Consider the following 25,399-nt stretch of genomic DNA (forward strand, 5'->3'; position numbering starts at 1 on the left):
AGCTCAAAGCTGAAACCTGAGGCCTTAACAAGAAGAAAAATTACAGTTATAGCCTTTGGGCAGCACGCGAGTCAAAGGCATGGGTGAATAATCTCAGACTGTGTGAATTTTGCAGATCTAAAATTGATCATTTCTCTGTGCTGGCGACTCAAAACTTGTTTGCAGTTGCCAGAATGCACAAAAAGTGGCATTTATGAGACATTTGTGATGCAAGTTATTTTTATTGGAAAACTGTAGGCCCCTCCACCACTCATAAGTCAAAACATTAGTCCAAATAAAAAGGTAAATACCATAAATCAATATGTAACAAATTGGATATGGAGTGAAAGCACAGCATGAGTAAACATGAGAGGAAAGAGTCCTAAAACATCAAAGATTCAAGCTGAGCTGAGGGAAACTTGAAATATGACATCACGAACAGCTGAATTGAGTGAGATGATTTAGTAGGAAATTAACTCACAACACTATATTTGAGGATTAATATGATACAGCCATGTAAATCTGTCCTTATAGACTATCAAACTGTCAATAAAATGTAAAAAAAAAAAAAAAAAAAAAGTGTTGCAAACAGGTGCAGCGATTCAGGTTTCTTGTTCAAGTTTTATGAGTGAACATCTCAATTGGCAAAACAGCCGATAGCACTGCAACTACATGAGTCCGCTACTTAAACAGTTTTGCTAAGTGGCTTTATTACTTTAACGCAACAAAATATCACATCATATGTGCCCCACAATAGTGTTGTAGAATATATGGAAATGCACTCTCACAGGCTTTGAGGACTCTGCCTTGACGTATCCGTGAGATCTCAGGTACCTTTTTTCTTTAAGATCTTCAGAAAGGTCAGAGGAGATAGAGGAAGATATTTCAGGGCTTGCCTTCAAAGTAAACAGTAAAACGGCGACAGCATTCCAGAGAGAGCACATGGTTGTTTCGGCTTCACAGGAGACAATATGCCCAACTCAACTGTAAGCACAACATGAACATTTGAAGTTCATGTGCAGCACATCTTGGCTTAGGAAATGAAAGATTGATTCTTTCCAAATAAAAAGCAAAAAAATAAAAATAAAATAAAAGTGAAGGTCTACCCTGTGATGTTCACCATATTAAATGGCCAGTTCACCCAAAAATGACAATACTGTCATCATTTACTCACCATGTCACTTCATACACATATAAAAGACATTTTTAAGAACGTTTTGTTCATTTCTGTCAAACAATTGTAATGAATGAAGACTAAAGTTTAAAAATACATTGTAGTTTCTAGTTTTCTTTTGAAGTCATTTGGTAACTTTGCATGAGAAAAACACCAAAATTAAAGTCATTTGAAAATCTGCATACGACACTTTTGCATCATGTATAACAGTACATTTGAGTAAAAAATGCCTTCTGTTTCACAGAAGTAGTCAGTCATACAGGGTTTGAATGACATGAGGGTTAGTAAATTATGACATGTTTAGTTTTGGGTGAATTATTCATTTAAATTTTTTTTTTTTTCGATTATTGTCTGATCATAATGTTACGGAAAGATCTTTGTGGGGACTGGGGAGAACAAGAAACAGTCAAAAGTAAAAAAAAAAACTTAGTAAAGAAAAACTCCAAAGATAAAGCAAGAAAAAGGAAAAAGTCTGTCTCTGCATGACGAATCTGTGAAATCAGTTAGAGCCCAAACGGTATTCAAACCATAAAGAAAAATCCCAGAAGCCTGCAAAAAGAGGGCTGGAGAAGAGAGGTGACCCTAATTCAGAATGAGATGATGTCAGAGGATATAATTAAACGCTGACACCATTTTGTGTCAAAACTAAAAAAACCCAGCAATAATGACACAGGAACGAACAGCAGTAGAGAATTGGAGGAAGTGCAGTGATGTCATGCAAAGAGGGAGAGGGGTCTGCTGAGCTAAATTACAACAGCCATGTGACGGACCACCCAGAGGCCCTGCTATAAAATGGGCTGAATGATATTACAAATACTTTATTTGTGATTATGAGTAATACTTGCCAGTGGTATGGTAAATTAAAACAAAAAAGTGAAAAAACTAATCCAGTGACTCAAAAATAGACAATCATAAATAAACGATATGGTAATAAACGATTTTTAGTAGGGATTCTTAAAAAAAAAAAAAAGTACCTAATTTTGTGCTTTTTCAGCGCATGTTGTGAGTACACGCATGGTTTCCCTTTTCAGCTGAACAGCTTTACATAATTAAAGCTGTGGGAAAAGGAGGTATACCACACAATATATAAAAGACACAAAACAATCAAACAAAAGCGCCACGAAACATGCATAAGGTCTCAATTAAAAAAAGAAATAAAACCGAAGAGTCTCGTTCTTGCACTTTAAATAGTATATAAAAATAGTGTGGTGGTTGATAAACAAGGTTAATCGCTACTTAATATGCGTTCAATCTCCTCCAGTCTCTTCAAGGCAGCCGCCCTTTTCTTTTCTATATCTTTAATCTCTTTTGTGGATTTGCTCTTAGTCCTCTTGTCAGGCTGGCCCGCTTCAAGCTTCTTTGATTGGCCGTGGCTCTGGCTGCTGATGCTTTCTTTGGAGGAGGATTTCCTCGAATTCTTCTCTTTCCTGGCCCCCTGCCCTGCTCCTGAGGCAACTCCCTGCTCTTCCTCCTGTTTGTCCTGTTGTTGTTGCTGCTTGTCCAATTCACTACCACCCTCTGTTGGTGCAATCGGCTGGCCCGCGGCACTCATGGCGGCCATTTTGTTACGCACGATGGCAAGGTGCCGTTGGATGTACTCTTCGTGCGGGGCCATGGCGAGAGTCTCCACCAGACAGTGCTCGGCACGCTGGAGCTCCCGTTCTTCGAAGTACACCACACAGAGGTTATGCTTGGCCTGCGCGTTGCTGGGGTCCATGTTCAAGATGCGTTCGAAACAGGCCTTGGCGCCACGTGTATCCTTGCGGTGGTTCATGAGGATGTCTCCCTTGAGGATCAGGCCTTTGACATGCTCCGGGTGGTACCGCAGCAGCTCCTCAAGCACCGGGAGAGCATCCAGTTCACGTTGCGACTGAGAGTAGAGCAGGGCCAAGTTAAACAAAGCGCTCCGGAAGCCGGTTTGCAGTCGAATGGCCTTCCGCATCCAGCGCTCAGCCTCTTCATTTTCGTTAGCATCCATTGCCAGCATGCCCAGGTTGAAGTAGCCGTTAGCATCATCCGGCTCTTCTTTCACATAGGTGAGAAAGCGACGGTTTGCCTCTGGACGAAATTTTGCCTCGCCTGTTAAAGAAGAACATTAGGAGATGCAAATATTACAATTAAATTAATTCAAGTCAAATTGCTAAACAAAGAGAATCCAGACTGTCCTCATTTAATGATATTGATCGATCCCATGCAAGTTTCCTTTTTTTTTTTTAAGTGGAGCACAAAAGTTATTCATACCATATTGTAAGAACATTTGCACACAATAAAAGTGAATGTGGGAAAGGAAGTTTTTCTCTTTAATTTTAGTATTGTAATAAAGCAACCCAACAAAAAACAAATGGCACGAGAGTACTGTCACCAGATGCCTTCGTGCTGTAAATTTTTTAAGCAACTAAAGTCAAATAAATTAAAACATTGCATATCCAAAAATATAGGTTATTCAGATGAAGTTAACCCACATGGATTAGTTATGCTTTTTTCTTGTGTGCCCAAAAGCCTGACACTGCTCTCTCTAGTATTTTGACTCGGTTATTTGGCTCGGTGTTACAAGATCTACGTTGTTCACCATCCTATGTTGCAACGATAGGGTCAGAACGAGGGTAAGGAGTGTCGGTCAGCTTTTTATCACCCTTTGAAGACTGTTCAGAATAACTTGTGTAGGCCAAAAATGAGGAAACCGTGAAAAGCAGGTTACATTTAAAACAAACTTGCTTTTATTTGAAAACTAATACGAATGGGCACAACTACAAAACCGAATGAAAGAATAGCAGTTGTGTCGAGCAGGCCTGTGAATTGATCACAAAATGCTTCCTCAGTCACATGATTAAACAGTCTGTACAACAGGCCTTAAAACCATGTGCAAATAGAGCTGTTGTATTCAAAGTATTTACATTGCAGCAGTGTAGGTGTGCTAATCTCAGAAAAATTACAAACTAATGCCTTACTCGAATTGCAAGAATCCATCAGTCTTTCCTGCTATTCAAAGCTAAGAGTAAAAAAAAAATGGCATAAAACTCAATGAGTCAATAGGGTAAATGAGTCATATTCAATTTAAACATTGCTTTTGGATCAAATGCTAACATTCTTAGGCGTGAGAACATGACCGAATTAGGTGAGAGGTTGCTGCCTTACCTTGGGGTGGTACGCAAAGAATCCATTGGTTAATAACTGATTTCTAACCTCATGTGAATCAAACATTAACTAGCAAACTGTCAGTTTCACAGAGTTTACTGAACACCTCACAGTTTCTTGTAATGGACCCAATTTAAAGATCTGATAAATAAAAAATTCGGGAGTGTATTTTGCAACATTATTTCCCCAGAATCTAGTGAGCTGCATACACAAGTGGTATGCGGTACAGATTTTAAGGCATCAATGGCAAACTTCTGACGCAAATATTATGTCTCAAAGCCAAAGATGCTTAGCCAAATTTGAAAGCATCATAGCATGCATATTTCATGGAGAAGGCAACCAAAGACTTCAAGATAGTGGATGAAGTGAGCATATAATGTCGACTATAAATAAACTTAATGTGTTATGAAGGGTATCAACTGTGAGTTGAGTGCCTGCGTGCCACGCAAAATTGCTGTTTTTGTAGAGCGTTCCAAATTGCTTAAGGTGTTTTATGATGGTTAGGATGCTTAGAAGGCAGCAGTCTATGTAGGCAGCTCATTAGGTTTTGTGACAGAGCTAACTTTGTTTCTTGGTTCAAATTGCCATTGTCCACACACCTGACTCTTGCATGAGAAGTGCCGAGTTGAAGAGTGCTAGTTTGTGCCGTGGATTCAGGTCCAATGCACGATTAAAGTTCCTCAGAGCCTCTGAGGGGTCCTTCATCTCAATATTGACAATTGCCAGATTGTACCAGAGGTCTGCATTGGTATGGTCCAGCTCCAGCGCTCGTAGGTAGGCGTCCTTCGCCTCACTGGGCTTGTTCATTTTCAGCAGAAGTTCCCCTCTGAGTTTTAAGAGAAACAAAAATACATTTTTGGAATACTTCTCGCAGGACATCTCAGAAATCTAACACACATGTACAACAAGAAAGATCAGTTTCTTTAAGCAATATTTTCTCAGCAAATAGTAATACAAAAGGTTTTAGTTTTGATTTTTTCCTTTGGTTCACCTTGTACTTTGTTCTCGTGAATGTCACTGTGAAAAAAGGCATTCCAGTAAATCTACTTTCAATTGCTTATCTAATCAACATTTCATTAACAGGATGAGACATGTAGAGAGAAATCACAAAGTGTGAAGGCCAAGTAAATTTTCACAATGCAAAATATAACAAAAATAGTGAACTACCTGATACTCTCGGACTGTGGCATGTGATTTCAGCACATATCTATGAGAAATGTTTTCTTATGGATAGCAAAAAAGGACTAGGATGAGTGTTAAATTGTAAGACATGGGTGTTCAGTTCTTTTCAACAATTGTATCTCTTGAATATTATCCAGTGTATACATGGGATACAAAAAAAAAACAGACTCAACCTCATCAAAGCCAAAATACTGTCTGAACTACCAATTTCATTTGGCCATGTCAGCAAGCACACAATATACAAACACATTTTTGACCCTGTCAGCACGAATGAAGACTTGCCGACTGATGTAGGCTTGCTTGAAGTCTGGTCTCATGCTGATGGCCTGCCTATAGAGTTGGTCGGCTTCCTCCAGGCGGGAGTCATTTGCCCGAATTAGGTTCGCCAGGTTAATGTAGACGTTCAGATGGTTGGGGGCCACACGGGTTGCATACTTCTTCCCTGGAATGATCTGCCAATATGTTTTGCAAAGGTCAGCCAAGGTTTTAAGCATTCACATATATTATAAGTATAACAATAATATATTCAGTATGGTCTTTCCATACATTCCAACATGAAATATAGACCCATGTGAAGTTAAAAGTCATAAGTTTGGTTTAAAAAAAAAAGTCAAGCAGAGCATATGAATGAAATGGTCAATATGCTTTAGGTACATCAAAGCTTGCTTTATCTAATCAGATGCAAACCGCATTGAGGGGCATTCACTTTCTAGAGATCATCTGATTGGACTGGTCATGCAGGGTGAGTCATAAATATGTTGGGTTCATTTTCACAATACAAAAACACTCAAATTTAAATGCACACAGTACTGTTAAAACATTTTGGGTCAATACGATTTTTTTTTTTTTTTTTTTTTTTAAAGAAATCATTACTTTTGTAAGGATGCACTTATTGAAACTTGACAAAAGTGACAGATACATTTGTTTCTTTATAACATAAATGCTGTTCTTTTTAACTTTCTGTACATTTAAGTATTCTGAAAAAACAAGCAGAACCTTAATATCATATAGATGAACGCTAATATACATGGACTAAAAGCCACAAACTATTTCTTATTCAGTTTAGGTTTTTTTTTTTACTTTATTTATGGGCTTTTTCACCTTTTATTTATAAAAAATAGAGAAAGTGGGAACAAGATTTCATATCTTTTAACAGTCTTGTGAGCCAATAATTCCCAGGCCAAAACTGTTGCGTTTGGCTGAGGGGATTGTAGTAGGAGAGGAGAACAGGAAAGGAGGTAACAAGTTTTCTTGTGCTGGACAGCAAATCATATCTGAACTGCATATCTACTAATAAACAGAAGACTGCTCAGAAGATCATTATAGTTAGTTAGGAGGGGAAAGTATTTTATTGTTCATTTCAACATTTGTTGGCAACTTAAATATAAACAGAAAACTCTTTTTTTCTCATATGGGGGTTTCATACCTGTGGCATGAGGGATTTTGCGATTAGATATGCCTCCTCTGCCTCTCTGGACCTGTTTAGGTTTTTGTAGGTTCTCCCAACGTTCATGTGGGCCCCAATATCATCTTAGAAGAGGACAAAATGTTTAGTATAGAGCCATAAATCAAGAATATAGCACAGACTAAACAGCAAAGACAGAGTAGATAGTGGAATGTGAATCATATTGCTTGAGTGCAACAAATAATAATGGTTACAGGCAGCTGGCCAGTTTAATACACAGTTGGGATGTGAACCGGCGGGAAAGACAGAGAAGAGGAAAAGCACCTCCTGTGAAAGTGCTCCCTTTACAACCTTTTACAGCCATGTGGCCCATGTAACCTCAAACAACAGAGAGCTAACCAACAGCGTCGGCAGGTTTCGATGTGTTAAACTGATAATGCTACCAGCATTTTCTAAGAAACGCCTAGCCACACTCAAGCGGTATAGACTAGAGTTTTTGTTATGAAAAGCATCTGACGCGTATAGATAACCTTGCCCAGGATTTCCTTATTCATTAATGTGCTTACAGAGTTAATCTGGGAAAAACACATCTTGGGTGGTGGATCTCTTAAGTCACATTAGCTCAATAAACCAACATAACTTAAACAATTGAAGTCAACAGTCTAATGGCTTTGGCAGCCACAGCCGTCTTCCTCACAGGTAGTCTGACAGAAGTGCAGAAAAGCCAATACAAAACCTAAATCCTCATCTTCTCACATCAAGTCCGAAAATAGTTTTGTACGCCAATGTTTTCATACAGTCCCAAGAAATACTATATAAACTACTTCTTGTTAGCTTATACACAATTTGAAATTGTCTTTACCATCATGCCTCCAAACTTATAATAATAAGGCAAAATTTCCCACACCTCCCTAAAACAACATATCCAATGGTGAGTTTTGTTTAAAATAAACTATTTTAACTTCCTCTGCCAACATTTTTGAAAGAACTGATGGAAATACTACACATGCAAGTCTTTATAGTATATTGTGTCTGTGGAAAATAATGTGGTGCAAAATCATTCCCAGAGACACACTATCATTTATCATTAGCCTAAATTATGCCACATGCCTATTGAATGTTATTATCTAATAGCCAAACGGCTAATTAAGCAGTCAGTCTGGCTCCATAATCAAAATGTAAAGCCCACTCCAATAAACTCCCAATGGGATAAAATCACCATTCTACACCATTTTCCTCATTGAATAATCTGTTTCATGCACAATTACGCAACCAATACGGTCACATTAACTAGATGCTAGGGTAAACTCAAAAGATAATCTGGCAAATGAGTCAATTACCTGGTTGCACTCTTGTGGCCTGATGGAAGTATCGCAATGCTCTCTCATAACTGTTCTGATTCTCCAAAGCATGTCCCACATTGTTCCAGAGTTTGGCATTATTTCTGTTCACCTGAAGGAAAACAATTTTAAAATGCTTCAGGCCAGGCTGACTTCATTGTACTCATGTTAACGTCTGGATTCGCTCTTTAATATAAGCCTGGATTTATTCAAAGTAATGATCTCAAAATACAAGCATACAATATGTATTAGCCTGTGGCCAGATGTGGATCTATAAATGAATAATGTGTCCTTGGATGTGTTCATACTTTCAGTGCAGATGTAAAAAGTGTGTATTCAGACTCCCAATCCCAGTTTCTGCTGAAAGTCTTCACAGCGTGTGTTGTTAGAAGAACTCCCATGAGCAACCAAGACATTTTCTTTAGGCCTCTGGATAGTCACAAAAACAGGGAATGAGATTCTGAACAAGTCATTTAAAGGGAATAAAGTATTTGTTTAAAGAATGTTTACCCTCTTTGGGACAGGAGTTTAAATCCATGGGCTACCAAAACACAAAATCCCATGCTGGGCACGTACAGGACCCTTTCGGCTACAACAAAGCCCACAGGGAAAAACAGGTTGGATGCAGGGATAAAAGGAAGGACGATCAGTGACAGTGCCTAAAGGAAACAAAAAGGCCAGAGAAATAATTCAAATATTTGTATAAAACAAATAGTTCATCCAAAAATGGAAATTTGTGGTTCTTTGAGAATGGTAAAGCACAATGTAAATACATATTTCTTGCTTTAAAAGAAAGTGCATTAATCAGTTAATAAAAAGGAGAATAGTACTGTGTAGTTTTTCCACACTCAACAAAATACTTTCATACATATCTTAGATGCTTTCTGGAGACATTTATCATAGGCTATTTACATAACTTCCTTTTGATCTTCAGCAATAACACAGTAAATTATGCACATGACCAGGGGTATGTCCCAAGGTGAGCACATCATCTAAAGGAATAATGGAAGATAAAAAGGAGAGAAATCTTTTCTTTCATCTGTGGAACACATAAGGAGAGATTCTGAAAAACACCTCTTTATTATTGCTTTTTGGTCACGCAGACTGAAGCTTTCAAGCTTGAAAAAGTACAGTAAAAATTACTTTTACTATATTACAAGTCTTCTAACATCATATGACAGCTTTGTACAAATTAAACTTGAATTTGTTGTTCATAGATGAATGTACTGAGAAGAGCTATAATGAATTTTAAAAATGTTAATAATGCTAAAACAATACATTTAAGTCTGTTTCTCACACAAAGTTATCACATGATTTCTGGAGACTTGGAACAAGTCTTATCAAGCACTTTTAAGATTTCTTTGTAAACATTTATTGGAATTGCACAGAAAAAACAACCAGCACTGAGGATTGAAACATGTTCGCATATTCTTTGTAAACATACATTAAAGGGATAGTTCAGCCTAAAATGAATACTTTGTCATCAATTACTCGTGTTGTTCTAGACCTGTGTGATTTTATTTCTTTTGTTGAACACAATTTTGAATTATATTTTGATGAATGTGGTCGCATGGAAAACAATATGGAAGTCGATGGCTACAAGCAACTGTTTGGTTACCAACATTCTTCAAATATCTTTACTTGATTTATCTTATCTTTTGTGTTCAGTAGAAGAAAGAAATTCATTCAGGTCTGCAACAACATGAGGGTAAGATGATAAAAGTAAATGATAATTCATTTTTGGGTGAACTATTTCTTAAAGATATTAAGGTATCAGAAGAATCAGAATCAGAATGAGCTTTATTGGCCAAGTATGTTTACACATACGAGGAATTTGTTGTAGTGACAGAAGCTCCACAGTGCAACAGAAAGACAGCAACAGGACAGGACACAAGATAATAAAAGAATAACAACAATTAACCAAAAGGCAATGTACAAAGCAGCAGAAACACAATATAATATAGACAACTATGCATGTACAGGTCAAGTATGAGCAAATTAGAATGAGAAAATAAAGATAAAATAAGTGAGTGTGGTGAATGGATATTGGATAGTGTATTATAGTTGTGTGTTCCACGTTTATTGTTGAGTGTTCATGAGATGGATTGCCTGAGGGAAGAAACTGTTCCTATGTCTGGTCGTTCTGGTGCTCAGAGCTCTGTAGCGTCGACCAGACGGCAGCAGTTCAAAGAGGGAGTGTGCTGGACGCTCAGCAGTCCGGCCAACCCTCCGTAGTCTTCTGAGGTCAGATTTGGTAGCTGACCTGAACCAGACAGTTATAGAAGTGCAGAGGATGGATTCAATGATGGCAGAGTAGAACTGTTTCAGAAGCTCCTGTGGCAGATTGAACTTCCTCAGCTGGCGAAGAAAGTACAGCCTCTGCTGGGCCTTTCTGACAATGTAGTCTATGTGAATATCCCACTTCAGGTCCTGGGAGATGGCGATGCCCAGGAATCTGAATGACTCCACTGCAGTCATGGTGCTGTTCATGATGGTGAGTGGGGGGAGAGCAGGGGGGTTTCTCCTGAAGTCCATAGCATGTTAAGCTCCAGGTTGTTAAAACTGCACCAGACAGACAGCTCCTTAACCTCCTGTCTGTAAGCAGACTCGTCACCGTCCTGGATGAGGCCGATCAGTGTGGTGTCGTCTGCAAACTTCAGGAGCTTGACAGAGGGGTCTTTAGATGTGCAGTCGTTGGTGTAGAGGGAGAAGAGCAGTGGGGAGGGTACGCAGCCCTGAGGAGCTCCAGTGCTGATTGTACGAGTGCTGGATGTGAATTTACCAAGCTTTACTAGCTGCTGTCTGTCTGTCAGGAAGCTGTTGATCCACTGGCAGACGGAGGTGGGGACGAAGAGCTGGGTTAGTTTATTATGAAGGGTTTCCGTGATGATGTTGTTAAAAGCGGAGCTGAAGTCCACAAACAGGATCCTCACATAAGTCCTTGTTTGCTCTGTAGGCAAACTGCAGGGGGTCCAGTGATGTCCTTCAGATAAGCCAAAACCAGTCTTTCAAATGATTCCATGGCTACAGACGTTAGAGCCACAGGTCTGTAGTCATTAAGTCCAGTAATTTTGGGTTTCTTTGGGACGGGGATGATGGTGGAGCGTTTGAAGCATGAGGGTACTTCGTACAGCTCCAGTGATCTGTTGAAGATCTGTGTGAAGATGGGGACCATCTGATCAGCACAGGATTTTAGGCAAGCTGGTGACACACCGTCTGGGCCTGGTGCTTTCCTTCTTTTGTTCTTCCTGAAGACCTGGCACACATCTTCGCTGATTTGAATCGTGGGTGTGGGGGAGAGAAGGGTTGCTGGAGGTGTGAATGGTTGCGTGGAGAGGTGTTCAGGGCGGGTGTGGGGTGATCTTTCAAAACGACAATAAAATTCGTTCAAGTCGTCTGCCAGGTGTTGATTCTCCAGAGTGCTGGGGGATGGTGACTTGTAACTGGTGATATCCTTCACTCCTTTCCACACTAAAGCAGGATCACTGGAAGATATTTTTTTACTGAGCTTGTCAGAATAATTCCTCTTTGCCGCTCTGATCTCCTTTTCCAGTGTGTATTTGGCCTGTTTGTACAAGACTGTATCCCCCTTTCTGTAAGCATCTTCTTTGGCCTGACGGAGCTGTCTGAGTTTTGCAGTGACCCATGGTTTGTCATTGTTGTAGATTAGATGAGTCCTGTTAGGAATGCACATATCCTCACAGAAACTGATATAAGATGTTACAGTCTCTGTGAGCTCGTCCAGATCGATGGCAGCGGCTTCAAAAACGGTCCAATCAGTGAGGTCGAAACAGGCTTGTAGATCCCGCTCAGTTTCATTAGTCCATCTTTTAAAAGATCTTAATACAGGCTTTGCAGACTTAAGTTTCTGCCTGTAGGTCGGAATAAGATGAACCAAACAGTGATCAGAGAGTCCTAAAGCTGCTTGTGGGACAGAGTGATATGCGTCCTTTATTGTTGTGTAACAGTGATCCAATATATTACTGTCTCTGGTGGGACATGTGATGTGCTGTCTGTATTTTGGCAGTTCGCGGGAGAGATTTGCTTTATTAAAGTCCCCGAGAATGATTAAAACAGAGTCAGGGTGTTGTTGCTCACTCTCTGTGATCATATCAGCGAGTTTCTGTAGAGCTGTACTCACGTGCGCTTGCGGTGGAATATAAATACTCACGAGAATGAACGAGCAGAACTCCCGCGGCGAATAGAACGGCTTGCAGTTAATGAAGAGCGTTTCTAGAGCTGAACAGCACATCTTCTTTAACACAGTTACATCTGTACACCACCTCTCGATGTAAAAGCACGTCCCGCCGCCGCGCGATTTCCCCGTTGATTCTGCGTCGCGATCTGCTCTGATCAGCTGATAATTAGGCAGATGTAGCACGCTGTTCGGTATGTCGCCATTCAGCCAGGTTTCCGTGAAACACAGGGCAGCAGAGTTAGAAAAACCCTTGTTTGTCCGTTTTGTTGGGTAGAGAGCGGAGATTCGCCAGATGGATGCTAGGCAACGCCGTTCGAAATCTTCGCTGATGAAGCTTCACGAGCGCTCCGGCTCGCTTCCCCCGCCGCCTGCACCTCCTGTAGCGTTTGACCAGAGCTACGGCTCCGCCAACTACAATGTCCAGCAAAATGTCCGAAAAATCATAATCCGGTAAAAGATTTTGTGGTGTGTTCTGCCGAATGTTCAGCAGGTCATCCCTGGTAAAACTGATCATATTTGAAAAACAAAAAACAGGAAAAACAAACAAAAACAGTACAAACACTGAAGAGCAACGCGCAATAGCTGCCATCAGCGGTGCCATTTTTTAGGTATAAAACACCATTTAGTGTACAGCTTAAGTCTCTTTGTGCAAGCTTCAAAGATTATTATTATTAACTAAAATGTTTCTCAAGACTATCAATCAAGCCTCCAAACACAGTACTCCAAATCATTGCCCATTCAAAAAAAGAAATGACCCGCATTTTCCTAGCTCTTTGAAATCTAATGAGAGGAAGTAGAAACGCCAGTTTCTCTGGCAATCCAATCAGGGATTTGTCTAAGTGGCAACTCTGAATGGGCACAAAAACGGCCCAGTAAACCAAAAATCTTGGATTTAAATGTTCTCATTGTTTGCTTCAGACAAGCTTGTGCAGGTCTGAATGCTAATCACTCTGGTTTCATAAAGCTTTGTCTGAAACCAAGACCATGAGTTTGATTAATCTGGAACTAAACCCAATTATACATGCTTGACCTGTAGGACAAGTGCAAGAAAACTACCAGGCCACATAATCACGACGGTCCAACATAATTTCTCCAAGTGGTGGCAACATTCAAACAGATATGATTGATTCAACACAAATGAGAACATGTCATTGCAGTGCTCCTCAAACATGGTCCTTCTCATCAAAACCACAAGCAAACACGCCTGTCTTGCACAATGTATGCCAGGCCACAAGATGTAAGATTGGGATTATAGGTTTTATTTACGAAAAGCACCTTATGACAAGGTGATGGATCAGGATTTTTTGAAACACTGAACCCCTGCGAGGCCACTGCCGTTGGACACCCTGTTTTGAAGAACAAACTAATTTTGTTTTGTCTAACTACGGCTAATCTCACCCTTTTTATGAGCGGAAGAGTCGCTTTTCAAAGCCCGCTCATATCTATGAGTTTATCATCAAGTAAACCACAGGGTGCCGTATAGAGGAGGCTTTTTTTAATCAAGCCATCCCGAAAAAACAGGGGCATTCATCTCACATTGTGCGGTCTTGAAAGCAAATCGCAGAAATTGGTTTTGGCAGCAGCTTCAGAGTGCGTCAAGTACTAAACTGTCATGCGTTGCTTACACAGGGGTGGATTTAACAGAAAAGCAGTACAGGGAACATCATATTTATCCAATTTGCTTGACTTTCAGAGGCCAAAATCAATCTTGATGAAAGAAGTTCTTGCACAAACAAAAGCTTTGTCTGTGGTTATCATAAGCTGCGCGCTGCGTGCTGTCTGGTTGCTTTGGAAAATGCAACAGAAAAAAAAAATAGCCAAACTTTCACAACAAAAGTGTTTCCTGTTTGCTCAGAGTGAGTGTCGAGGGCCTGCACACAGGGAATCATTAAAATAACTAACCGTGGCCAAATAAAACCGATTCGGATGAATATCCTCATGCAACCTGTTCTCTGTCTCCTAACTACGCAGATCAGAGCAAAATGTTAATTCCCAAGCCCTCCTCCTTCGTCTTTGCAAACTGTCTATTAATAATGATTTGTGTCCCCCTGGTCTCGAAGGCAGCCTCTGCCAACAGAGCGAGGAAGTTCACCAAACTCTGTTGACAGTGCATGGAGACGCAGATGAAGAATTCATGCCGCTGTTACACAACAAACGAGTGGAGAGCTGAACACACAAGACGAACGGATTTCAACTATGACATTGTGAACTCTTGCGAGCATGGAATCAGCCAGGGGTTGAACATATGTAGACATCAGAGCTACAGTGCCAGACTATAAGACGATAACATCTTTTATGATGGACGAGAAAAAAAAAAAAAAAAAAAAAAAAAAAAATCATCGCTCTTTTGGCTGTAAATTGAGAAGAGGAAAATGTGTGAGACTAAACATTTAAAAACATGAAATACGCGTAGTAGCAAAAGTTCAATGAGGGGGGGGGGGGGGTCTGTGTGTTCAGACAGGTGTTATTAATCATGTGCTATGGGTCGCGACAAGTTTCCAAGAAGCTGTTAAAAAAAAGGTCCAGAAAGCATTGGACCGTGGGTATGAAATAACGTGAACACTTTTTAGGTGGACTTTTAGACTTCAACTCGATGATTAATTCCTTGCCCCAAAAATGTCCCATTTTGGGTAGTAATTACCATCTGTTTATAAAAGAAAGGTTGTGACGCACATGCATTTCTAGAAATTAAGTACCTTCTTTAACTTCCTTCTAGTTAAAACAGCCAATCGCCTTTACGGCTTTTTGTTCCCACAAGATTGCACACAAGCTGGACCAGCCAGAAAATACATGCCTTTAGAGTGATTTGAGTGTAAACAGCAAAAAATTTTGTCGTCGCATTTTATTACTGATATGCTGTGACTGAAATGTAATCTTGACAAACAGGGTCCAAAATGAATTAATTCACAGAGTGCCAAATGAGAGTAAAAACTGACTTCGACAAAGATGTCAAATGTGCATCAGTAGTTTTTCATTGAACATTTTTCAATATAGGATGCCTTAAGTTTATCTATGATGACACATACATTTAATATTCCTCGCATTAAAGGACACATACATTTTTTTCACACACAAATGCATTTTTTGTGGCTAAGCGGTTTTACTGAAAGTCGGAGACGTGCTGATTTAGTATACTGTATAAGGCTGTGAGTGTTTGTAAAAATAGCAAAAGATAAGGAAAAAAGCCACAAAAAAAAAGTAATAATAAACTCAAAAATTGAGTAATATTAACAGCAGTTAAATTCCTCAATTTATGCCATTGACAAAAATATATTTTCAAGGAAATAAGGGAAAGGAAGGGAAAGGGAAGTGGTGTGTGGCCAAGCATGGTAACCCATACTCAGAATTTGTGCTCTGCATTTAACCCATCCAAGTGTACACACAGTAGTGAACATACACCCGGAGCAGTAGGCAGCCAATGTTGCGGCGCCCGGGGAGCAGTTGGGGGTTCGGTGCCTTGCTCAAGGGTCTCACCTCAGTCGTGGTATTGAGGGTGGAGAGAGTGTTGGTTATTCACTCCCCCACCTACAATCCCTGCCGGACCTGAGACTCGAACCCACGACCTTCAGGTTACAAGTCCAACTTTCTATCCATTAGGCCACGACTACCCCCAGGAAGAATAAGGAAGAATAAAGAAAATACGACAGTAAATGCTCTCAAGTCATCTGCTGTTGATAAAAATACACATTTTAATAAAGATTATGAACAATGAAGAAACATTTATGGCAAGTAATGTCAATTCACTTGCCACTGGCAAAAAATATATTTTCAAATAAAAAAAATAATAGCCTTGTGGGCAGTGCACCGACATATCCAGAGTTCGAATCCCAGCTCAAAAAGTGGAGCAACTTACATGCAGGGAATCTAAGGGATACCCAGTGAGTTTCCAGTAATTTGCTCACTACACCACGAGGAATACGTAATTCACTTGGATTCTGGAAAACCAGCTCATGTGCATAGTTTATCCAGTATGGGTGAAAACACCCCTAAATTGTATCTGACAGATTTCAAATAAGACTGGGGATGATGTATTATTTCAAACTGTTTTTGAGTAAACAATTTCCCCTTTGTGTTTTGTTGTGCATTTATATAGACAACTGTAATAAAAAACACAAGAATCAACATCTCATTCAAGTCCCGGTTACAGAAATGCATTTCCACTAAAAAAAGTTTACATCTGAAGAACCCATTTAGATCTTAACGTTCCTTTAGTTTACATATAATCTGATTTTCCGTAAGCCCAACCCATTAACGTACCATCATGACGATCTTTGCAGAGCTGTGGCCGTACCAAAGGCTGTGATAAGCCAGGAGGCTTAACATGGCGTAAAATACCACTGTGGCGAGGTTGCGAGGGTCCAGCAGGGACTCCACAAGAGGGATAGTGCCCATTGTCCAGTCACAACACAGCTCAGAGGGGTTGAGCAGCAGCCAAGCGTTTACTGGTAGGAGGTAGTTGAAGGTCAGCTGCCTGGTCGGGGTGGAGCTGACGGCAGCTGGATTATCAAACCTGATGATAGATGGAATAGAATTAATGAGTACTCCTCTCCATTAAGACATTCCACACTAAAAGAAACTGTTCATTTTGAAAAGTTTTTATCGATAAGAGAAATATACAGGTAAGGAAAGGCATGTTTTACGTTTCACCAAAACAATTAATCAATTAGCTCAACAAAAAAAGTTCCAACTCTGTTTTGGATGTTTACTGGATATTAGTGCAACACTCAGAAGGAAAATCTTCTTTAAAGATATATTTCTTTAAATATTTTATATTTTCCTCTCAGGTCTTTAGAATAACTGGTTAAATGATCTAATAAGTGCTTGTGCTAGTGCTGTGTTTGTGAACATTAACCAATATTTTCATGGGTCTAAGTTCAATAGAACACAGTGGTGCCTCATTGTGTTCGGATCGGAACTGCTGAAGAGGACCGAATGCAACTTGAATTCCTGCAATTTTCAACCTTCTACACTATTTAGCATTGAATTGAGAATTTGTCATTTCTAGTTCAGTTCCTGAATTTTAATTGAGGTAGCAAATGGGAAATAGAACTGACATTCAAATTTTAGAAACAATCTAAAATAAATGTTGGCTTAACAGCTTTTGTTGAAAGTTTAAAAAAGTTAATCTTGAAATAAGAAACTGCAATTTAGTAAACTGTCACTGCAAATTAAATTCAGTCACACACACAATTCAAATTCACATTTCAAATATGAACTGAAAAGAAGCTCATTCTTGAATTCTGAATCGTGCCCAAGCCTGCAACATACGCCCTAAGTGTATGAGTTCAGAACATAATACTGCAAGATATACATTTCTAGCAAGTAAAAACCCCAAAACATCATTTTATTCCTTAGTGCGGTAATTTACAGCATTTTTGGTTGATTTAATTCAACCCATGACCATTATTCTGCAATGCATCATGTTCCCTATGCATGTGAATCCACAAAGAGGTTTAAAAGGATCCAAGCCACAATGAAAAACAGCCAGATTGAATGATACAAATTTTATGAAAAAAAAGGTAACCAAAACAACCATGGTGCCAAGTTGGCAAGACTGATCTGTGGAAACAGAGCATTAACTGTCATTCAAGACTCAAGAAATCGATTAAAACAAAGTTTTGATGTTCTTTGAATCACAAGCATGTAATGTTGACGGTGCATTAAACAGCAACATTTTTTGGATGATAATGATGATGGACACCCATTAACAGGAAAGGAGAGCATCCTGATATAGGTTTCAAATTAAAGTGTATTGATTCATTTGCCAGCTCATATTAGTACACATGCTACCATTCAAGTTACAACATTAAAAATTGAAGGTTAAAAAAAATGTCAATTTAAGTGCAGAAAATTGACACAGGCTTTCAGTCTTCACTATCAATTCCTTATTGCTTTCAAGCTCGACGCTAATATTTTCAAAAGATGAAATATTTCCGCTGTTTGAAATGGACATAAACTAAAGTTTATCGTTTGGCTTTCACAGAGGGGTGTGTTTTGGAGAGTGTTGAAGGGTGGGAGAGCCAACTGCAAGTATTAAAAATCCAATAAAAGCCTTTGCACAACCCTGTCATAAATACAATCTCTTGGAAGAAAAATGTTTTTGTTTTGGCTAGGACATTCCAACATTATCACAATACTACTGAATACAACACATGCAGGGACAAAATATACTTAGAAAGTATGCTAATCCATCGTATTATGTCTCTAGAGAGCCGTGTGATAACACTAATTCAGCCGGTCGGAGACAGTCGGTGGATTATGTCTGGGGATTAGCGATGGCTTCCGTGACGAATCCAAGAGGATCCATCGCTATCTAAGCACTCCAAAAGGGTCGGTTCTAGATTAGCTGATATATAGATCATTAAGTTCATTTCAGGCCCAGGGCTGTTGATGTTTACAAAAGCATCATGACAGCTCTCATCATTTTAAAAGATTATCATGCACTGCATTACGAACGATTTTCCCATAATATGATACCACAGACATGTTTATATTCATTTGTCACATTGTTCCCTTGGCGACTGATACTATTTTGGCTTGAGCCGAGAAGCTCTAATCATTTCCTTTTAAGACCATATGTTCAGTAATAAATCGGTTTATTAAGGCAATAAAGCCACTCAGGGATGTGCATTACACCATGCTTAATGCGACAAGTTTCCATGTGTCCACGCTGAATATAACGATGCGTGACGTAGGACTGCATGATTAATGGAAGCAAAACCAAAATCGTGATATGGCTTAGTGCGGCTAATTAAATAAATATATGCATAATTATTATTATTACAATTATTTTGTAGCCATATAAACAGCTTCATCACAATTTTTGGAGAAATTTGAAAGGGTGCCGTGACTGAATGAAGGTTGGGAAATGCTGGTATATAACACGACAGAGGTTTTAGTGTAGTCTCACCTGGTGAACACTGGCAACTGGGACTGAATGACCTGCACCCTGATGATGACCAGCAATAGTGTGCTGATGATCAGGACAATGAGCTTCAGCAGGGTCTGGAGAACAGCATAGGGAAAACCATCTTTTCCTCTCAACACCTGAAGTAGGGTGTCAATCAGCATGGGCAGAGTGAACTGTATAAAAATTAAAGAGGAGAAAATGACAAAGTAAATAGAATAAGTAAATACATGCATATACATGCATCTCTGATCAATGTTCAGAAGGGACATTGATCTAGGCAATGCGTTGCCATATGTTTTTCCACTTCTTAATGATGCTCTGACCAGTACTTAGAGCCTTCGAAAATGTTTTTTGTAGGCTTCTAACTTGTGGAACTTTATCCCAGATGCTTTTTGAAAGCACTTTTCCAACCATGGTGAACTATTTGCAGTACTTAATGTGCTACTAAAAGTGGAATTTTCAAGAAACAGCTGGTTTTATTCTTAAGTAATAAAAACAACTAACGTCAGGTGGGGCAGTTAGCCTAGTGTTTCATCTGCAAGTTGATTGGTTGCACCCGAGTAAGCTAAAGATGCGTTCAAGTCCTCCTGCGACGTTTGTACTTAAGAGTTGTCTTAATAACAACGCCAGGTGCGTTCAAGTAACTTTGGTCAGAACAAGATGTGATTTAACTTTTCTACATAAATCTCAACGATTTTTTAAACTCTACATCTACAAAATGATGAATAAAGAATGTGCATCATTGTGTTTTTGCTTTTTTCTGTTTATGAATGGGATGTAAACTGAATCATCATATGTTCTGTGGTAATTATACAATAATATAATATTTTGTATATGTAACTCATTTCATTTTACATTAATACGATTTATCCAACATGACTTGAGCGCACCATGAGTAATGTGCTAACACTAATGGGCTGATCACTTTACCAAACCAGATATATGACTAATACAAAATGTAAATTAATTTATAGGGGTCATCAAAATTCCCTTGATCTTTTCACATTTAAGAGGTCATTGTACAATAAAACATCCTGTGAGTTTTAGAACTCAAAACTTTCTCAGTCTAAATCAGGGGTTTTCAACCTTTTAGGACATGCGCCCCCCCAAGTTTGTCTAATTTCACTCGCGCCCCCCCAACACCACGATTCTCACTGTCGCCTAACAGCGGGAGTCAGATTGCCCCCTAGCGGATGGCTGAAGATTTGAAAGCTCGTATTCATAAATCTTCAAGGCAATGTCTCTGAATCAATTGATGCTCGCGCCCCCCTTGACAGGTGCTGGCGCCCCCCTGGGGGGGCGCGCCCCACAGGTTGAAAACCCCTGGTCTAAATACAGCTTATAATCAAGCCAGTCTGCCAAAATGACAGCTTGTGGAATGCACAACTCTATGATGTAATAGTGTGGCTAAACACCGCCTCCACAGAGGAAGATCAACACCTGCTTCTACATCGCTGCCTGTTTATCCTCGCCCATCGGTTTGCGCATATAGTGTTTGAAAGAGGTGAACGCGCAGGTCTACACAGAAACCAAACGATAAAGATGGCTCTGAAGACAAGTCTTTGCATTGCCTTCCTTCTGATCCCAACATTAGGAAAGAGTGGACAAACTTTATTTTTATTGAAGTTTCAGACCGCGTCAGTAAGAACTTGGTCCTTTGTTCACTTCATTTTACCATGGACTCATTTACAAACAAGGCACAATTCAACGCAGGATTTTCAGAAAGATTGAAACAAAGACGATGCTGTGCCGACTATATTGGATCCGACAGTGATGTCGCACCACACACAAGTGTGAGTAACTGTTTTTATCACGTGGTCACTATTGCTTTGTCTGTTAAACAGATCAATTGATATGAGTATTTATGCGATTTTAACCTAAATCACAGCTGCATCCATCTCTGAAGGATGTAGAGTGTCAAACATATACAAGTGTTAGCCAACCATAGCAGTGGGCATTTACTTCGAGTCTACAATCCACCACACGTTCAGACAGAACGTTCCAATAAGGGGGGTTAAAAACAGGACAGAAAATAACCTATTACTGCTGAATTATGATGTTTTTTTTTATGCAAAAATCTTGATAACATTAAAAGGGGACCTCAGAGGTCAAAATAAAAAACAGTTCATGACCCCTTTAAAGGTCCAATATTGTAAACCATTTTATTTTAGGTTTTGATGTCCTTAAGAATATATATTTGCGGTAGAAGTACCAAAAACCATCTCAATATATTTTTACAGCTCCTCTTTCAGGAGCTCTGCTAAGAGCAGGTCCATTTTGGCCCGTCTAATTAATATTCATGAGCCTCTCTTCTGATTGGCCTGTTGTTTTCTGAGTGATGCACGGCAAGAGAAAACTGGAGGCGGCCCATTCAAACCAGTGCAGATTCAGATACATAAGGAGCTTAAAATATCATCTTGTTGTGATGTTGGGTGCCAGAATTGAATTAGATATTTAAATCACATACCTGCTGCCACTGCCAGACAAAAAAAACGACGACAGCTGTGGTTAAACGAGATAAAACGAGCGGACTGGACAGAAACGATCGTCAAAAATGCTGAACACACTTCTTATCAGAAAAGGTTCAATAAAGTGTGTTCTTTTGTTATGGGTGCGTCTAAAGATTTCTTGCATCTCTATGTTGACTATGCTGTGTATGAAATAATGTCTGAGTGCATGTGTGTGTAAAACAACAAACTGACAATTTATAATCATTTGTAATTGTATATACATTGTCGCAATTAATTGTGGCTGGAGGATGGATGGGACGGTGGGCGATGCTCGGAGTGGTGACTGAAGGCAGTGACAGTAGTTCGGACGTCACATTTTTACGAAAGTCACAATGGCTCATGAAAAACACAGCTACTTTATGCAGGCTGTGTGCATTTTACTGTGGACTGACGGTTTTGAAACTTATATGGTAGTTACATAGCCCCTAGAACTCAGTTATCATGAAAAAAGCCAGGAAATTTCAGTTTTGACAATATGGGACCTTTAATAGAATGTAAAACATTAAATATATACACTACCATTCAGAAGTTTGGGGTTTGTGAGTCTTAAGTTTTCTTTTGTTGACCAAGGCTGCATTTATTTGACGAAAACTATAGTAATCTGCTGCAATGCCACTCTCTCGTGAACGTGCATACGACAATAAGCGGAAGCTAGAGATTACAGTTTATAAAGTTGTAAATATAGATATTTATATTTAGCTTCAGAAGGCCATGGAGCCACGTGGATGGACAATGGATGGATTTTTTTACAATGGATGGATACACTTTTAATGGACTTCAAAATCTTAAACCCCATTCACTGCCATTAAAAGAAGAGCCAGGACATTTTTTAGTATAAATTGGCATTCGATTGCATTCGACTGAAATAAGAAAGTCATATAAAACTAGAATGGCTTGAGTCGAGTCAAGTCACCTTTATTTATATAGCGCTTTTAACAATACAGATTGTGTCAAAGCAACTTTACAGTATCAAATACGAAAATAGTGTGTCGATAATGTAAAATGACTAGATTAAACACTCAATTTTCAGTTAAAGGAATTTCATTATTAAATTCAGTGATGTCATCGTCTAGCTCAGTTAAGTTTAAATAGTATCTGAGCAATCATATCGCTGGAAATTAAGTGTCGCCAACTAAGCAAGCCAGCGGCGACAGCGGCAAGGAACCAAAATTCTATCAGTGACAGAATGGAGAAAAGAACCTTGGGAGAAATCAGGCTCAGTTGGGGGGCAGTTCTCCTCTGGCCAGATGAAACCAGCAGTTCAATTCCAACTGCAGCAAAGTCAGATTGTGTAGAGGACTCATCTGGTTCCCGAGGTCTTGTCCTGATGGCTGTCTAGGTGACTAGGTCTTCACTGGGGATCAGTCTCTGGGCCTCATCTAGTTGTACTGGGCTCCGCTGCTATTCAGGGTTGTAGAGGTCACCTCTAGGTGCTGATCCACCATCTGATCTGGATACGGACTGGATCCGTTGAAGATGAGTAAATCATGGGGAAATTTTCATTTTTGGGTTAACTACCCCTTTAACAATACAAGTATCCACAATAAATGTACAGTATTACTTTTTTTTTTTTTTTTACTAACTAGTTATTTATTTAACTATAATTATTCTTACATAATTCTTACATAAGGCTAAGGACTTTTCCATTTTTGTTGACAGCAAAAGCGGAGAGAGGACAGGCAACAATGACAAGAGACACGACACATGCTGTATTCAAACCACACACGTCCCATTTGACCACAACAACTTAATCTGTCTGCCAACGGGTTAACCACGAGGCCACACACCAGACCCAAAAAAAAAAAAAAAAAAAACCCACTCCTTAGAGATAAACGCTACGTTAGAGGTCGCTGCAACGAAACTACTTCGACACAATCCGGATGCATTAGATCAATGTTACATGTAATACATTGTTGCTTAAACGCTGCACTTTTAAACTAATTAAGCTAATTAGAGTAATTACTTAAGCTACATGTATTTCAGCAAAACATCAAAGTACAAGTGCTACTCATGCATATGGGTCAAATTAGAGGCATAGCTTAGGGCTGCGTACGGACTTAACGGAGCAAAGAACCACAGACCTCGAGTTCCTGTCAGAAACAAAAGCTGCTTGCATTCAGGTGCTAGCTCACATAAGAGGATTATGCCACAGTTCATTATGTAAAAATTCAATTGCATAATACAAAGCGAATGGAAGGCTGATAAAAGAGCAAAGACCCCAATGAGCATCCGAACGCTAATGGACAGAATGAATGCTACATCGTTAAGTGGCTTTTACTTGATATTCAAATACACATGCTAATCTTCTGGGAACTTGAAAAGACTCTTTAAAGGGACACTGTGTCCTTAATGACTGTGACATGCAACATCTAACTAATGTCAGTGCATCAAAACATTTTGATTTTTGAAATCCTGCAGCTCGTTTTAAATGGAACAGGCAACAGGGTGTTTTCACATCTGGTAAGACTTGTGGTTGACAAAACTATGAGATTTTGCTGTTTTGTTTCACTGCCATTAGAAATGGGAGATGTTGCCCTAAAGTTATTTACTCAACTGTCACTTACAAAATAGTTATTTCTTGCGTCGCTTTTTTTCCAGGCAGAAGGTACCGAATGCTGAATCAGATAAGAAACCTGTATAAGCTGTTGGTTATCACTCGGCTGATGCCTCAGTGTTGATTTTCACAATCTTCCTCAATGCAGACATGCCCTTTGGGCTTTTAAACAAATTTTATATTCACACCAAATGAGCTCACATGACAGTCGAGACATCAGTGGAAAAGTATATAAGACAAGTCGTTGAGTGAAATGGGTTTATTTTCACTGCAAGAGATGGATTTAGAGCTTTATAACCAATACACGTCGCCACAGGAAATTGCTGATACCTCAAATAGAGTTATTTGCTTTACATTCAATTTTTTCCACCGCAACCATATGCATTTAGCTGTTAGAGGTTTTTTTTTGGTATTAAACTGTCAAGATAGTGACACTAACAGACAAAAGTGGACAAATATGTCTGCAGGCATCATGCGAGGCTGCGCCCCATGAGGATGCCTTAAGTCGTTCCATCTGGGTAGCGGTTTCGCTTTCCCTCTGTCTTTCTGCCAACAAAATAGCTTTAATATCAAAAAGAAAAGGATGTTTTATGACTTCCCTTAAAAGCAATACAGTTGTCTTTTTTGAACTTATTAACAAATAAGCTTTTGATCCCAAGACCCTATGACAGATCCTATTGACTTTAACCACGCACGTCAACACGTCCTTTATTTACGAGTGGATAAATAAATGTCACACTTACCCCTTGGGCAACAAACACCTCGTAAATACAGCATATCCCAATGACAGTTATTCCCTGCTCCTTGCATAGCGTGGCAGCGGCAACCAGGAACACGGTTGAAATGATGGGAGTCCACACTGAAAGAGGAAGTTGAGGACATCTCTTTTTAATATGTCGGAAGTGCTTTTGAGTAACTTTATGCATCTTTCATACATCATCCAGATTTAAGAAAGTGGAAGGAGGAAAGCAGCCTGGTGTTGTTGTGCACTGGGTGGCTGGGGAATCCCGTC

The 25,399-nt window shown here is 39.4% G+C and overlaps 1 protein-coding gene across 3 annotated transcripts in view; it reads right to left on the reverse strand.

Annotated features, from left to right (window-relative positions):
- Nucleotides 1-203: 203 nt before the first annotated feature.
- The window catches only part of LOC306868550 (protein O-mannosyl-transferase TMTC3-like), a 37,132-nt gene continuing 11,936 nt past the window's right edge, over nt 204-25,399 (reverse strand). For 2 of the 3 annotated variants that reach the window (XM_079414785.1, XM_079414784.1), the window contains exons 5-14: nt 25,131-25,246; nt 19,324-19,496; nt 16,671-16,923; nt 8,726-8,874; nt 8,524-8,644; nt 8,216-8,327; nt 6,897-7,000; nt 5,753-5,922; nt 4,888-5,114; nt 204-3,232 (exon numbers count right to left, since the gene is read on the reverse strand). In XM_079414785.1, the coding sequence (XP_079270911.1) occupies nt 2,379-3,232; nt 4,888-5,114; nt 5,753-5,922; nt 6,897-7,000; nt 8,216-8,327; nt 8,524-8,644; nt 8,726-8,874; nt 16,671-16,923; nt 19,324-19,496; nt 25,131-25,246 (2,279 nt within the window). In that variant the 3' untranslated portion in view covers nt 204-2,378. Of the gene's footprint in view, nt 3,233-4,887; nt 5,115-5,752; nt 5,923-6,896; nt 7,001-8,215; nt 8,328-8,523; nt 8,645-8,725; nt 8,875-16,670; nt 16,924-19,323; nt 19,497-23,033; nt 23,120-25,130; nt 25,247-25,399 lie in introns of those variants that run through there. The other variant, XM_079414786.1, reaches the window with a different exon arrangement.

The sequence above is a fragment of the Barbus barbus genome, assembly GCF_936440315.1.
Source record: "Barbus barbus genome assembly, chromosome: 50".
NCBI lineage: Eukaryota > Metazoa > Chordata > Actinopteri > Cypriniformes > Cyprinidae > Barbus > Barbus barbus.